A 17,243-nucleotide genomic window follows, 5' to 3' on the forward strand; every position below is an offset into this window, starting at 1 on the left:
ATCCTAGTGGTCAGTCTAGCATCAGGGAAAACATGGCGATAGGCTCTCTCATTTTCCCTAGACTCAGTTTGCTTGCCAGCTCTTACACTCTGGGTGGCGGTGAGGTCACTAACCTCCTACTGTGTATGGTTCTTACTGTGATACCCCACGCCTCCTGGAGTCCGGTCATGGCAGGAATCTTCTTTCCTGAGCTTTCTATTAGGCCAGATCATTTAAATCTTCCTCAGGCAACAGGCCTTTCACCTGTCTGAGCAGGCCTGATCCCATGGAGCTTTAAAGCATGGTCCTCAGAACTCTGGTCATCCTGTCACCGGAGTCACTCAGACTCCATACTCCTCTTACCAAAGGCTGTTCTCACTCTGTCTATACTTTATTTTTTTTAATTTTTTAATATTTTTTATTACGTATTTTCCTCAATTACATTTCCAATGCTATCCCAAAAGTCCCCCATACCCTCCCCCCCCACTTCCCTACCCACCCATTCCCACTTTTTTGGCCCTGGCGTTCCCCTGTACTGGGGCATATAAAGTTTGTGTGTCCAATGGGCCTCTCTTTCCAGTGATGACCGACTAGGCCATCTTTTCATACATATGCAGCTAGAGTCAAGAGCTCTGGGGTACTGGTTAGTTCATAATGTTGTTCCACCTATAGGGTTGCAGATCCCTTTAGCTCCTTGGGTACTTTCTCTAGCTCCTCCATTGGGAGCCCTGTGATCCATCCACTAGCTGACTGTGAGCATCCACTTCTGTGTTTGGTAGGCCCCAGCATAGTCTCACAAGAGACAGCTATATCTGGGTCCTTTCAGCAAAATCTTGCTAGTGTATGCAATGGAGTCAGCGTTTGGAAGCTGATTACAGTTAACTTCCTATATCTTCAAAACTTTTAAACAGCACTATTACATTCTTTTAATTTTAAAATTAAAATCTATGTCTCTACAATTGCAGTTTTAATTTTTTTTAAAAAAATTTGGTTTGTTCATTGCTAGAACTGGATAGCTATCTCTTTGATTATTATCTCTTTGAGTCAACCTCTTAAACTGGAAACGAAATTCATGTAGAAATGGATGTGTGATGCTGTACACCCCAGGTCCATCCCAGATTTCAGATCTGAGCCAGACTGAGAACACCTATTCTAGTAAGAAAGGCATCAGGTTACAGTACTTACCAGCATGGGCTTCAGTTCCACACACAGTCCATCTCTGCCACTTGACCTTTGACAGTAGTTTAACCTCTCTGAGCTAAAAGATCTTTACTCACAGATAGAGAATGGTAATTACTCTTACAGCATCATGGTAATTACATTTACAGTGTCATTCATGGTGAGGATAAACAGAGTGAAGACACGTGTAATAGATGCTAAGTGGATATCAAGGATACTGTAGGCTTCCCATCTGTAACTCCAGTCCTCAGTACTTCTGTAGTCTTAGCCACTCTAGCCAGGTTCATATCATCTCCAAATACTGTATGTTATGAAGCTGGAGAACTGAAGGACAATTCCTAGTTCAGATTCAACCACAATGCCTTCGCTCAGGAGAGCCCAATATATTTTATTGTCCACATTGAATCATTCATTCTGCATGTCAGCCACAGCCAATTCAGAAAGGCCATTTCTAATCCTTCCCACCAGAGAGAAGGCTCTGAATGCCCTTCTTGTCTTGGTTGTCTCTCTTTATTCCCATTCTGCTGACAAAATGCATGTCTTTTTCTTAACATTGACTTAAGATACATATAACATAGTAATAAGCACATGTACTAACTAAGGGGTAAACATGTACAGACATCTTTTTTAAATGCCTTCCTCCGTTTGAACAAAAGCACAAGAATAATCAAGATTTTATAAGACGAGGAACTGAGTTCAAGCCCAATACCAGCATGGGAAAACCAGACATGGTGTTATGCTCAGTAATCCCAGTGTTGGAGAGAAGGAAACGGGTGGATCACCAAGGATCACTGGCCAGTAAGTCACAGTGTCACAAGCAGCAATATGGACATTTCCTGAGGAAACACTGGAGATTGAGCCTGTTTCAACCTATACCTGCACATTAATAAGCATGCATATATGTATAAAGAACTAACTGTATTACCTATGTTGAAAATTATTCAAAAGGAGGAGTTTGTTAATGTTCATATTCAAACAGTAAAGATGATAAATCATATTTAAGGTACACAAACTACTAGGCTTTTTCATATAGGAAATAAAATACTTTGCAGACTTCTTGAAATTTTTCTTGCGTTCTCACAAGCACATTAATGTTTTAATATTGTTTAATATTTATCTTTAAGAAATATTTCTTTATTTTCAATTTTAAATTTGTGAAATAGAGAACCATAATTTTTTATTAATTATTAGTTACATTTCAAATGTTATCCCTCTTCTCAGTCCCACCTCCATGAGCTCCTCACCCTATTCCCTCTCCACTTTGCCTCTAAGAGAGTTCTCCCCAAATCACCTACCCACTCCCACCTCAAGCATTGCCCTTTCCTGGGGCATCAAGCCTCCAGAGGACCAACTGAATCCCCTCCTACTGAGGCCAGACAGGCAGTCCTCTGCTATGTATGTAACAGGGGTCACAGACCAGCCCATGTATGCTCTCTGGTTGGTAGCTTGGTTCCTGGGAGTTCTGAGGGGTCAAGTTAGTTGATACTGTTGTTCTTCCTATGGGGTTGCAATTCAGCTCCTTCAGGCCTGCCCCTAACTCTTCGATAGGAGTCCTCGGGCTCAGTCTAATAGTTGACTGTAAGTATTGCATCTGTCTCAGTTAGGTGCTGGTAGAGCCTCTCAGAGGACAGCCATAGCAGGCTCCTGTCAAGCACAACGTGACATCAGCAATAGTGTCAGGGATTGGTGCCTGCACGGGGGATGGATCCCAAGTTGGGGCAATCTCAGGATGGCCTTTCCTTCAGCCTCTGCTCCATTTTTGTCCCTGCATTTCCTTTAAATGGGAACAATTCTAGGTCAAAAGTTTTAAGATGGGTTGGTGGCCCCATTCTTCAACTGGAAAGCCATCTCTATCTATTGGGAGTGGTCTCTTCAGGTTCCATTTCCCCACTTTTTTGGGCATTTTTATCTAATGTCATCCTCATTAGATCCTGGGAGCCTCTCATATCCCTGGTATCTGAGCCTTTCTAGAAGTTCCCCCCACCCCACCCCATATTGCTGCATATTTTTGTTCATTCTTCTGGCCCTCTGGTCTTCTCTCCGTACCGCAATAAATGATCCCGCCCCCCTTTTGTTCTTCCTCCTCTCCTCTCCCACCCAGGTCCCTCCTTCCCTCTGCCTCCCATGATTATTTTGTTCTTCCCTTCTAAGTGGGATTGAAGTATCCTTCCTTCTTCTTAAGCTTTGTATGATCTGTGAATTATGTCATGGATTTTCTGTACTTTTTTGTTAATATCCACTTATCAGTGAGTACATACTATGTATGTATTTTTGGGCCTGGGAAAACCACAATTTTTTACATGTACATGTGTGTGTATATATATGTACATGTATGTTATGTGTATGTATACCACATGTATGCATGAGCCAACAGAGATCAGAAGAGGGCATCAGATCTAATATTAGAGTCATAGGCAGTTGTGGGTCCTGAGAACCAAATATGGGTGCTCTGTAGAACAATAAATGCTTTTAACTACTGAACTAACTTAAGACCCAAGAGAACCACAAGATTTTAATTTTTCAGGTAGAACCAAAAATAGTTCATGGTGGTTTCATATTCGACTCCTATTTTATAGTATTTCCTTCATATTAACTGCTGTTTGTTGTATATGAACACTATTTTTGTGCTTATTTTATTATGCAGTCCTAGATCAATAAAGAAGCATTTATTAGAGACCTCTTTGGGGCACTTTCAAAACTGAGGGTATCTTTATCTTGGCTTGGATTTTGCAGTGATTAACAGATTTATAGAAAACATCAATTATTTCTGAGAAAAATAGCTTCTTCGTGTAGTGATGTGAATAAAAAGCTCCCCTGTGCCATAATTTCCTTTTGGTGCTGGGAGATTGGTGCAGCCTGGGGAATTAGGGGAGAAGGAGTAACTTTCACCCCAAACTCACAAGTTTTGTTTCACAAGCAAGGCCACTAAATAATTTCTCAGCAGTCGACAAAACATACTTTCTTCCTAGCTATTACTGTCCCTTTTGATGGTAATGAAGACAATTGTAAAATAATCATGTGGGGTTTTTTATTATTATTATTATATCCCTCGATAGCAATTTGGTGAAATCTGTTTAAATATTTATTGTCAACCTAAATGGCCCTCAGACTATTCCAGTTTGAAATGTACAGGAAATCCTTGTCTTTCCTTTTGTCCCCCTTGAAAGGGAGATTTACATAACAGGCATGCTGTTGCAATTTTTCCCATATTGACCCAATTAGAGTTATTGTCCAAATCCCAATTAACTACAACCTAAACTATCCAGGAACACTAACAACAGAGAGCTCTGAGTGGTTAATCTTGGGTGGGAGGTAATTTGCTGAATAAGGGTGCTCCCTTCTAAAGATGATTGTGTATGGGGGGAGGTGTGTGCCGCAGACGGCACACTGCTAATTGCAGAGGATTTTCAATGATCCTGAAGCATTACTAATATGTGATTAATCTCACATTTTCTTTTCCCATATTTAAAATGACTAATTTCATTCAAAAATGAGATACCGATGAGTAATCATCCTTCATAGGTGGACAGCTTGTACTTGCTGCTTCGGGTGTCCTCATAAGTTATTTACCATCACTTTGCATCAAAATCCTCATGAACTGTTTATCTTTTGACCTGTAGCGGGGATCCTAAGTAAAGACTCTTGGTTTTCCTGCTGAGGAAACTGGGGCTGGTGAAGGCAGTGAACCTGAGTAGGGCTTTGCCCACAGGGAATGAGGGATGGAGATGGGGGTGGGGCGACATCACAAAGCATATTCTGAGAACATTCATGCAGCAATAGTATACTTTCAATGATTCCCCAAGCTTTTGATTTTAACTCAGAAAATGTTTACAGGGCACCGAGTTATCAGGACAAAAGGACAGTGATGGTTATCAAATACAGAGGGTTAGATAAAACAAGAGGTTAGCTTAGCATCTGTGACAAGATTTCCAGGGGAAATTAGTATCAAGAGTTCCACGAGGAAATTAGTGGAGAAAGGGGGCCAAGACCTCAAATCCAGTTTCTCTTTCAAGGAGGAAAAAAGGAAAAAGACATGGCGTCTGAGGTGTGTGTTTTCTCCAGCAGTTAGCAATGATTAGAGCACTTTGGAGCTCAGAGAACACTTGGAGGTGAGATGTGGTTTCCCTCAAGGGAAGAGTGCCAGCTGCATCCCGCTTTTAGCAACTGTCCCCAACCGCCCACCCTCCTGGCCTCACCCAGGATTCCCAGAGCAAGGCTGGTGAGGTAAACAAGCTTGGGCTCTGTTCCTGGCCAAAAATGTCTGAGCCTCTGCTTGCCTTCCATGCTGCCTCTGTGTCCCCACCTGCTCCCCCAACTAGAGGTAATTAGATGGGTAGTTACTTCAAGAGGCATCTGAGGAAACACTTTTGGAAGAGAAATGTATAAAAGTTGAAGAGAAATGTTTTCATAATGAAGCAATTACCATGTTAGTTAGATGATAACTGAATGTCTATAAAGCAACTACAAATATATTCCACTCTTGCATAGTATTTTCTACAGTTGTCCCACGGAGAATAGATGCAGCCAGTGGCCGCTCCCGAGAAGTGAAAGCCATCTTACAAATGGCACTGATCATTTCTTTCAGCACGCCTGAAAGGCAGGCCCTTGCAGCTAGTCACCTTTTAATCTGTGGATATGCTAGCAAGTGGCAAATGACCATTCTATGGGGAAATGATTCCCAAGTGAAAAATACCATGGTGCTTCTTCCCTAATTAACAGCCTTTTCACATTGCTAGCACATTAAAGCCAGCACGAGGAACACCCGTGCTTATGTAATCAATGTCACAGCGTCTCTGCCTAAAGGAATAATAAATGTTCAGGCTCTATGCTAAGTGAAAACCTGTTCCCCACGACTTTCACCTCCATAAAGATGGGCTCATAAAAAAAATCGAAAAAGGAAAAAATTGGAATGTGGTCTCATGAGGATAAAAAGGCTAGTGTTAATAATTAACAAGGAGAGTGAAGAGGAGTCAAATTAGCCATAATAGAGCCCAGAGTGACTGGCAAAGTCACCTCTCATTATCAAAAAACTCATTAAGAAATGAAGAGGTGGAAATCCCGCTGGGTTCCTCTCACACTTCGGCTGTATCAGAGATTATTTTTCAGATTTCTTTCAAATGAAGAGCTGTTAGGTCACCATATTGTATATTAGGTTAATCTGCAGGCTTTGAAATATGAAGGCCTGGCACCTGCATGTTCTTCCAACCCGGTGCTTAAATGAGCCGTGTGTCTGAAATCCACGAAGCAGTGTTTATAGAGAGATCTGTATACATACATAGAGAACAATGCAGAAAGGGTATAAATTCTGCATTATACTGAGGCTGTGTCCCAGCAGCATCATAGACAGCTACTCTACAAATGATAGGATGACCACCCAATAGGAAAATGTATTTAACTCTGATCCCTAGAGATGAGTAAATTTTTAAATTATACAACAGAACTTGTTCTCTTCCACAGAATAATAGAAGAATTATAAAATCGGTCGACAGAAGCATTTTCCATCAGTAGAATTCCACAGAACTCTAGTTCCTGTATATAATGTAGACATTTAAAAACCACTTTCAGTCTGCATTCTCTTTTTCTGATGGGCGTCTGTGTCCCTCACAACAGACTTACAGAAGCATATATGAATTCTGCTTCTGAGCCTCAAAAACCCAGGCCCTGCTGACGTTGATCGTGATACAGGCACACTCACTTGCTCCCATTAAGGGAGAAGGTATTACAGGTCATGACTGCAGATATCAGGATGCTGGGGCCGGTGTTACATAATCTTGTAAAGCCAGCCTGAGAATTGCTGGGTCGTGAGGAACTGATTCTCTGAGCTTTGGTTAAAACTCATACTGAATTTTGCCTGAATAAAACCCATAGGAAACAAAAAGAAGATGTGGATAAGAAATAATACTTATCTTTAAGAAGAAGCATGAAGTCTAGTATCAAATGGGGGCGTTTCTATGGTACTACCTCTAATGATAGATTGTTCTGAGAGATACAGCTTAGTCTCTGTTCTGTCCTCTGAAATTTTTTGTTGTAATTATAAACAGATTTGTTATATTGATTGTTTCTATGTTTATGGTAGATATATTCTCCTTTCTTGTTCCCAAAGTAAGGAACACTGTGACATCTCAGTTTCCATTACCTCTGTTTATGTAATATTATGTATATATATATATATATATATATATATATATATATATATATGGCTTTTCCTCTCAAGCCACTTGTTCAAAGAGAATCAGATACACATATCAGATCACACACACATACACACACACATATATATATATATATATATATATATATATACATACATATGATACATCAGATACACATATCAGATCACACACACACACACACACACACATATATATATATATATATATATATATATATATATATATATATATACATACATACATATGTGTATCTGATTCTCTTTGAACAAGTGGCTTGAGAGGAAAAGAATACTTGAGTGTGGTTTTAGGAACGTATTCTTGTAGTTCCGATATGAGTTAAATACTAGTAAACTATAAAATTACTTTTCAAACTGTTAACTGATTGAGGCTGGCAACACAGCTCAGTGAGTAAAGGCACTTTCAGCCAAGCCTGATGACTGAGTTCAATCCTTAAGAATATTCACATGGCAGAAGGAGAGAATCGGCTCCAACAAGCTATCCTCTTAATCACAGGAACACACACACACACACACACAATGTCATACACACTCTCTAACACACACACACAAGTAAGTAAATACATGTATTAAAATTTAAATGAAAGAGTAATGAAATCCATGTATTTTCTTCTTAAATTGAATAGGGTACTATAAAAATTTTCACTAGAAGTTATATGCAGAAAACAGGCATTTACTGGGTATGCACTTAATGTGCCAGGCTCTTGGCTGGTAGGTGTCCGAGGTCTTTGTTTGATTCTGTGCTTTCCTTTTTCCCAACATTGCTGTCAGCCACAACTCTCCTGGCTTCGCTCCTGAAATCCTGACTCAGGTGTCCTATGCTGTTTGTCTTTGTTCTGTGTATCTGTCAGCAAGAAGAGTTTCTATTAATTTTATATCTTAGTCCACTGTGCCTGCCTTTCTGTGTGCTGATAGAATGTGTATTCCCTTTGAATAATTGTCTCATAGCAAAGTCTGTGGGTTTGTCTTGTGGTTGGTGGTATTTGCTTTGTTTTGCTAGCCATGAATTACTCTTTTACTTATAAAATACCTCATTAGAATTTGAGGGAGGATAATCACTCTTACCAGTAATCCACTAATGCAAACTAATTGAAAGGCGGTGCAGCAACATAGACGCAGATTATATAGTGCAGGCGAGAGCAGCATATGTTTACCCTGAAAACAATACATGAATACTTTCATTTGCCTATTCATTTTACCCAGTAATATGGTCTCAGTAATTTTATTAATTGGATCATAGTGTAAAGTGTGTTGAAATATTACTATTAAAAGCCTATGTCAAGTACTTTTTATTTATTAATTGTTGGAGATGTTCAAACTAATTAGGCTGGCTGCATCCTGAGTTTTGCTTTATTTAAGCCTTTTTGCTTTCTTTTCTGTCATTTCTACTTGTTCCATAAGAGCTCATATATTCATATTCCTTCGTTCTCCAGCAAGGTGGTGTTTGGGAACAAGGAATCTTTGGGGAGAAATGGTTCTTTTGATCAGCAGAATAGGTGCCGAACCTCCACTTAAGTTGCTGTAGCCAGTTCTTAAGATTCCAGGGCAATCCACTCCGCTCCCACATCTGGAGGACATTGTCAGAAAGAATCTTGACTCTGGGGGAAGTACCTGAGACATGCTGCCATGCGTTTGAGGCCAGCCTGGTCAACATGGAGGCTACCAGGCCGATAAGTCAAGGCTACACAGTAAGAAAAATAAGAAAGAAGGAAACCTTCTTGGAGAAAGCCAGGTTGAAAACTTTCCCTTTCAATTGCAGCATTGCAGTAGTGTCTTGTAAAGACATGAATTAGACTGGTGACAGCTTCAAATCATAGTCACAGAGAGAAGACTCCTGATGCCTCAGGCTACCTCTAAGAGGGGCTTTTGTCTGATGGAAGTAGGGTGAAAGCTGGCATATGGGCAAGCAGGAAAGAGCACACATTGACAGACAGGTGTGAATTTCTGTAGCTGTTGCCTTCCCACACTAGTATGCTATCCCTGTTTTCCTTCGCCTCTCCATTCTTCTTGCTCTTTCCTGCCCATAGTACACCATGTACTTTCTATTTTCTCCTAGGCCTCTCCTTCCCTTCCCTTCCCATCTTCCCTCACTTGTGCCTTTACCCTTCTTTTCTCTCTCTCTCTCCCTCTCTCTCTCTCCCTCTCTCTCTCTCTCTCTCTCTGTTTCTCTCTGCTTTTACTGCTCTCTAAATATAACAATAATGTCAGTTTTTCTTGGTTATTCAAATATGATTATTTTCTTGATTATTTAAATGTGATTATTTAAGAAAATCAAAAGGGAAAGCAAAAGATATATCAGATTGGTAAAGCAAGTACCCAGACTGTGCATTCCATACCCAGCACTATGAAAAAATTAAAGGCAAGTCTAAGCTGAAATTGGAGGAAACTTTTTGCCAAAATTAATTATCCACTATAAAAATTCATTAAAGATATAGATAATCTACAATTCCTCAAAAGTATGCATGAAATAATCATATTGCTAGTAGTAATAATTGACCAAAAAAAATCTTTTTGTGCCACATTCATTGAAGTAAAAGCTATTCATATCCAGTAGCCAAATCTTGGATAAATCATAGAATTTATCATGACAGCATCATCTAGTAACATATATTTCATCCAAAATGTGAAGGTTATACAGGCTTCAATTGGCTATGTAGCTGTCATTCAATACAATCTCCCAAGAAAAGACACAGTAGATGTATCCCAATATTCCTTCATACATCAAACATCTGAACATTTACTGTGAGCCAGAGCTCAGTGCAATACTGAGCAGACAGCCAAGGTCCTCCACCACACGAACAAGTGCTGTCACAGGGAGGAAGGGGGAGAGAAGAACTAGGGAGGGAGAAAACGCCAAGTAACCAGATCAAGAACAACACTAACTGGAAAAGGAAGAGGGTGCAGAAAAATATTTACGAAAAGATACGAGGATTTGAGTAACTCAAAAAAATCATTGAAATTATGCCACAGGACCTGTGAGACACAAGCACCAGGAACGGGCTGCAGAGATCATGGTAGGACAGCTCACTGAGGGCCTTCATGTCTTGCTGATGCTTTCAGGTTTGCTGGTCGAGTGGCACATAGGACTGTGCTCTGGGAAGTAGGTGGGGATAGAGATGATAGAGATAGAGATAGAGATAGAGATAGAGATAGAGATAGAGATAGAGATAGAGATGGATACGGATATGGATACAGATATAGATAGGTAGATATAGATGTGTATATGCAAAGCCCTCTGACACTTTGAGAAGGTAAACTATCCCAGGCAAAAACTAGGAGCCCAAAGGCCAGTCAGGAAATGGCGACATGAGTCCTGACAGAAGAGAAGTGTAAGAGTAAACTAAATAGCCACAATGTTAATAAGCAGAGGGGGACCTGGTACAAAGATATGAGGGCCAAAAATTGCAAAGATCTTGATTACTGGTTGGCTATAGGGAGGGAAGAAAAGGCTTTTGGTGTCTACCTCTGTGATGCTTGTGTAGAGATGAGATTTAAAATCTCTGCTTTTACTCTAATGTGGGAATAAAGAAGTTGGAGAATTCAATATAATAGTTTGGCTTATTCTAATACATTTTAATTTATTAAATCTTTTTTATACATTGTTTTTAATCATATTCTTTCCCCTCCACCACTACAAGAGCCTTTTCACCTCCCGACCTACCTACCCACTTACCTCCAAGTTATAAATTGGAAAGACAACAATAACAAAAAATGCAAGTCAAAACAAGAAAATGAATGCAGTACTTTCCGGATATATTTAAAGACAACATTTGCTAGACATACCTTTGAGTCAACCATTACTTAATCTTAGAATCAATCAATCAGTGCAATGTCTAATAACAACATTGAACTGAATCATTTTAGATTTCTGTCTTTTAGTAAGCTGTGTTTTTACTGCCAAAACACCTAATCTCTCTGTAAAGTAAGTTTGATTTGAAGAATTGCAGATTCATTTGGAGGTGTAATAATTTTAAGGATCTTTGTAAAGTAAAATGTTAACAGTGGATAAGATGCTCAAGATGGAGAACCTAGAGTTCTTCCTTTCTATTTTTTTTGGTTTTTTCTTTTTTTTTTGTTTTGTTTTGTTTTGTTTTGTTTTGTTTTGTTTTTGGAGACAGGGTTTCTCTGTGTAGCCCTGGCTGTCCTGGAACTCACTTTGTAGACCAGGCTGGCCTCAAACTCAGAAATCCGCCTGCCTCTGCCTCCTGAGTGCTGGGATTAAAGGCGTGCGCCACCACGCCCGGCTGGTTTTTTCTTTTTTTAATGCTATACTATATGAAGTAAGGTTTAGTCACATAGTTTTGCTGTAATGCAATGTAAAACGTTCTAGCTTTAATAAGGATGATACTGTCAGAATACAGATTTACTTGTAAAGCATTCACTGTGTTTCTAAGTCTTAAAAGATATTAATGCACTGATCCTAGGTTGACAGATGGAGGAGTAGATGGACAAACTGACAGGCAATATTTTATGGTAACCTAAATAAAGGAGTGACAATTTTATAATATAGAGAGTTACATATTGCTTTAGTGTCCAACCCTGGTTCCACTTCCTAATGACTAAATGGCCTTAGGTAAATTTCCTAATCTCTCTAAACTTTATCTTCTTTATTAATAATTAAAAATATTTCTTTCTTCCTTGAGCTATTGTGACAGTTAAACAATGGAATGAACAATACAACTTAACACAGTGCTTAACATTTCAAAAACATCAATATAGAGGAGGAGAGATCTTAAGCAAAGATACAACCAATAAGATTTCATTACATTGCCTAACTGGGTTGTCTGTCATACTGGGTTTGATATTTCAGGTAAAAAAAAAATATATATATATATATATATTACCCTTAAAGCTTAGCATCTTTATTTAGGCAACATTTGGTTGAAGGGTAACTGAATTATACTGTATAACAGTACCTTTCAGTTCTGAGACTTGAGTCTCTGGGAGTGAATGAAGCACCTTCCTTTCATGTGCTGATGAAAACTCCATTAAGATGACATTAGTCTTCTTAATAAGACATTTATCACTAAATTTTCCCCCTTTAATAAAAAAACTTTCACCAATAGATAAGCAAGAAAAGATTTCTTTAGTGTGTATGTTTGTGCACTCACAGAAATCAGAGGTCAAAGAAATTTGTCTTCCTGTATTGATATGTACCTTATATATGTGTGTGTACCACTGTCTTTCACTGGACCCTGGAGCTCCTAGATTTAGCTAGACTGACCAGCCAGGCAAGCCTACGAGGGTGCCCCTTTCTCTACCTCCCAGCACTGAATTTGCAGGAGTGCACCACTGAGCCCAGCATTTTACATACATGCTAAAGATTCAAAGTCAGGTTCCCATGTGTATGCAATGAGCAGTAAAACCAAGGAAAGGTTGATTTTGTTTATTTAGTTTTTGGTTTTGGGTTTTTTGTTTGTTTGTTTGTTTTGGGGGGTGTTGTGGGTTTTATTTTGATTATCTTTTTGTTTGCTGGTTTGTTTTGTTTTGTTTTTGCTACAAGGAAAGTCTAAGCCATATGAGAGCTAGAGTAAAATCAGTATTGTATATCACAAGTCCATCTTTCTCCATCCTCTACAAGCTTAAGAGTCTCAGAAATACATTGAGAGCATTCCCTGTACATATCACATTAGTGAGTGCTGTGCACTTTGTCAAAGTCTTGAGACCTTAGGAGTTATGTTCACTTTTGTATGAAGAAGATGATGTGAGAAGCTGGTATATTGAGTGTGTGACCAGACTGTTGGCTTGCTGCAGGTTACACATGTTAACACTCAACATGTGCAGATAATCAAATCCATTAAAGTGAATGAAATTGATGAGAGATTATTCTTTTAACATCTTCCACTTCTGCCACCTTAATCAAAGCCACTGTCACGTTTTACCCAAAGCTTTTCACTAGCCCCCTCTTCTTTCTTAATTGCCTCCCTTTGTTATACAGCAAACAGAAAGGCAGGACCATGTCACTCTTTTACTGACAAGTACTCATAATAAATTGTGCCATTGTATCCAGTGAACGCCCACACCATGTTCTAGAACCCAGATGCCCCCAAAATCACTCTTTCCTTTCCCCCAAAATCACTCTTTCCTTTCCTGACTGTGCTCCTTATCTTTGTAGAACATCCCCTTGAAAAGTTTTATATTAGATATTCCCTCCACCTGGCAACCCCACCACCTTGACTATTGAACTTCATGGGAAACTTTCCTGATATTTGGATTAAATTTAAACCTTATCTCTTCAGATGTGCCTTTCCTGAACACTGACTTTGTGTGTGTGTGTGTGTGTGTGTGTGTGTGTGTGTGTGTGTGTATTAATGAGTACATTTTCATCTGGAAGACATAAAGCACTCATAAATGTGTTTACGATATATCCACTTGAGAAACATTTACAGCAAGATTAATAAAAAAAAAAAAATTGGGAATCTTTCAGTCTTAGCATTGCCAAGTGTTGTCCTGCTGAGTCTGCTCTTTCTAGGTCCAGCTTAACCTCATGCTGTGACCAATGTTTTAGTGCCATTGTGATCTGTGTATAGAGAGCATGGCCCCAGGAGGTGATGGGTACACCCTGTCCTTGATCAAGTACTACTAAATATAAGATTTAACCCATAGGAAGAACAACAATATCAACCAACCAGACCCCCAGAGCTTCCAGGGACTAAACTACCAACCAAGGAGTACACATGGGGGGAACCATGATTCCCTCTGCATATGTAGTAGAGGATGGCATTGTCTGGCATCAATGGGAGGAGAGGCCCTTGGTCCTGTGAAGGCTCAATTCCCCAGTATAGGGGAATGACAGGGCAGTGAGGTAGGAGTGGGTAGGAAAGTGGGGTGTACCCTCATAAAAGCAGGGGGAGAGGGGTTGGTATAGGGGATGCAGAGGGGAAACCTAGAAAGGGCATAACATTTGAAATGTAAATAAATAAAATATCCAATGAAAATAAATAAAACATTTAAAAGACAAAACAAAACAATAAAAATATTTATAAAGTCACTCTACAAAGGGCATTCCTAACCTTAATTTATCGGACTAATTGGAAACTAAAAAAATAAGAAGAATGTAATGTATTGATTTTAAACACAGAATTATTAGGCCTGGAAGTATAGGTCATTGTTAGAGCATTTACCTAATATGCTACAAGCCCTAGATTCAAACCCCAGAAGCACAAAAATTAGTGAGCTAAATTGAACTCTCTAAAAACAAATCTCCAGATAACTAAAGAATTCATGAACTGGAATAGATACTTCCAGGGTCACAGCCACCATCCCCAGTGAATTCAGAAGTGTAACTCTTAGCTATAATCAAGCTCACCTGTACAGATGAACAGGTTTAGCACTGGCTTTCCTGATACACAGCCCAGCAAGGGGGTCTGGTTGTGCTTAATTGCTGCATTTACATGTGTTAGGACCTTCTGTGGAGGCAGCAGCTCCCTGGAATTTACAGTAAGTGGTCATGTGCTGATGTGTTAAATCTCTTAGAATGTACAAGCATACCACCTGCTTAGAACATATAATCTATTTTTGTTTTGACAGGCATATATGAAAGGCTAAATATAATTTTGAGGTAATCTCCATGATATGATATTCAATATAAAGAGCAAAATTCATTATTGTCTGTATTCTATCAGTTTTACCATGTGAGACACTTTCAGGGGAAAAAAAATTATTTTCCACCTCTTTTTTTCTTCCCAAGTAGCTGATACTATCCCTCTGACAAATACTGTTTCTGCTTGCTTGTTTCAGCACTTTTGTGTAATGGAAAATTCCACAAGCACTTGCAAGAAATCTTTGTGCCCTTGGTTGTCCGCTACGTTGACCTGATGGAGTCTGCCATCGCCCAGTCCATTCACAGAGGTTTTGAGCAGGAGACATGGCAGCCTGTCAAGTAGGTGTCCTGGTGCCCTCAGAGCATCTGTCGCAGTCCCGACCTTATGACTTTACCTACAGCCATCTGTGGTTATTGCTTATGGTGGCCCTTCCCACGTTGTTTGTTTCTTTACAGGAATATCGCCAACAGTCTTCCCAATGTAGCTCTTCCAAAAGTTCCAAGTCTGCCTCTTAATCTTCCACAGATTCCTAGCTTTTCTACTCCTCCGTGGATGACTTCTTTATATGAGTCCACGTGTGTATCCCTCACTTATTTCCTGGTGTTGTGTTAGCTAGTGCATGGCCTTGGCTGTTTTCCTGTGCAGATGCGTCCCGAGTGCATGGCATTTATCACTGTTGATTGAGGAGTAGTGTCTTTGGCTTTACTCGTTTTTGAGTTTTTAGCAACTGAGCTGAGCTTAGCATATTGATGATAAATGATGAATCGAAAGAAAAAAAATCACACTGGTTTGATGTTGCTTATGTTTATTTTGTGTGGCCAATGTCATGTTTTTTAACCCTAAGTTATTCAATCTACCCTAAGCAGTACAAACCCAAGTTTCCCATTTTGACAATTGGGGTAAGTTCAGCTTTCTTACTGCTCACACCTTTGACATTGTATATGGAGAAAACCATCCAAAGAGGATAGCAACTGTTTCACTATGTTCTGTTTTGTATCTTAGACTTAGCATTGAGGAAGCAGAATTAGACCTTGCAAGAAAGCAACTGTTCATATTATCCCAATGCCAGGACATTCTTTTGTTGTTCCTTTCCTACGTTGGTTGACATACCTTGCAATTATTAGTCTTGGTGCCATTAAAAAGCATATTTAATTTTGCCACATTGTAGCAAGCCTGCCTACTATTCACTAACTAACTAGCTAACTAACTAATTGCCATTAGGGAAAAGGGCTCTAAAATTAAATATGTCTGACTTTAAACTTTATATAAACTTTAAGCTTATGAATAATAAATCTTTCTTAGCCTCACTTTCTTCAACTGAAGAATCATTGATTCCAAATAAAAAGATAGTCTTGTGGGAGAGAGTCAAAAACACTGCATAGAAGTATCTGGCACATCCTAGGTTTTCTATAAATAGTTACTACTACCAGAACATGCTAGGTGTGAAATAAGTGGTAATTACTACTATATGTTATCATTGTTGATGGCTCTTCCCATTGTTATTTATAAGTTTGCTCTTTTGAAAACTCAGAGCCTCATAAAAATCTAATGAAGTTATAAAGTTAGTTTTTAAATGTAAAAAAGTCTTTTGCACAGACCTCACATTAAATCAATTAGCACAAACATTAGATTAAAAAAATACTGAGAATTTATCTGAATATTCAGAATTTGCTGTGTTCTAGGTACTGTGCCAAGTTCTTTATCTCACTTTATCCTTATAACAACTCTGTAAGGTAAGTGTCACTGTCTCCATTTCACAATTAAAGAAATGGCATTCACAAGTAAATTAATAAGAGAAAGAAATACCCAGGGTCTCCTGGACCATGATAGGCAAACTTTGACCCAGATTCACTGGACCTTGGGACCCTTCATGCATGTCGCTTTATTCTGCTTCCATAGAACAAACTGCTCAAAGACTGAACGAGCTTTTCTTCTCCCTAACGCCAAATCTGTTCTCAGTCTTGAACATATACAGTAAAGAAGACAGATGGGATGATACCACGAAAGAGAGTGATAGACTGTGAAAATGTTTCACAGGCATTACCCCAAACTAAACATCACTGGACTGGCATGTCCAACTGGGATAGGATCTTGAATGTCAGCCTTTGCCTTAGAGACAAATTTTTTGTGCCATTGGAATACATAGAGTTGTTTGCTCAGAAATTACCTACATGGAATAAGGAATGTTTCTAAATTTATAATTTTGGCCTCTGTATAATTCTACCTCTCTTCTAACTCCTTCTCCATCTACATTTTACTAGGACAGTATGATTTGTGGGCATTATCCCGTATGCTTTAGTTCCATGTTTCGCTACTCTGTTAGCTTGGAGATTATAGGAAACCCGAACCTT

The 17,243-nt window shown here is 39.1% G+C and overlaps 1 protein-coding gene across 9 annotated transcripts in view; it reads left to right on the plus strand.

The window, feature by feature from the left end:
• The window catches only part of Cadps2 (calcium dependent secretion activator 2), a 558,168-nt gene that overhangs the window by 475,717 nt on the left and 65,208 nt on the right, over positions 1-17,243 (plus strand). For 5 of the 9 annotated variants that reach the window (XM_085840791.1, XM_029478700.2, XM_085840789.1 and 2 more), the window contains 2 exons: positions 15,089-15,230; positions 15,348-15,467. In XM_085840791.1, the coding sequence (XP_085696917.1) occupies positions 15,089-15,230; positions 15,348-15,467 (262 nt within the window). The remainder of the gene's footprint in view (positions 1-15,088; positions 15,231-15,347; positions 15,468-17,243) is intronic. The other 4 variants (XM_085840790.1, XM_021164381.3, XM_029478706.2 and 1 more) reach the window with 1 other exon arrangement.

The sequence above is a fragment of the Mus caroli genome, unplaced genomic scaffold (assembly GCF_978045245.1).
Source record: "Mus caroli unplaced genomic scaffold, Mus_caroli_1 scaffold_7, whole genome shotgun sequence".
Lineage (NCBI taxonomy): Eukaryota > Metazoa > Chordata > Mammalia > Rodentia > Muridae > Mus > Mus caroli.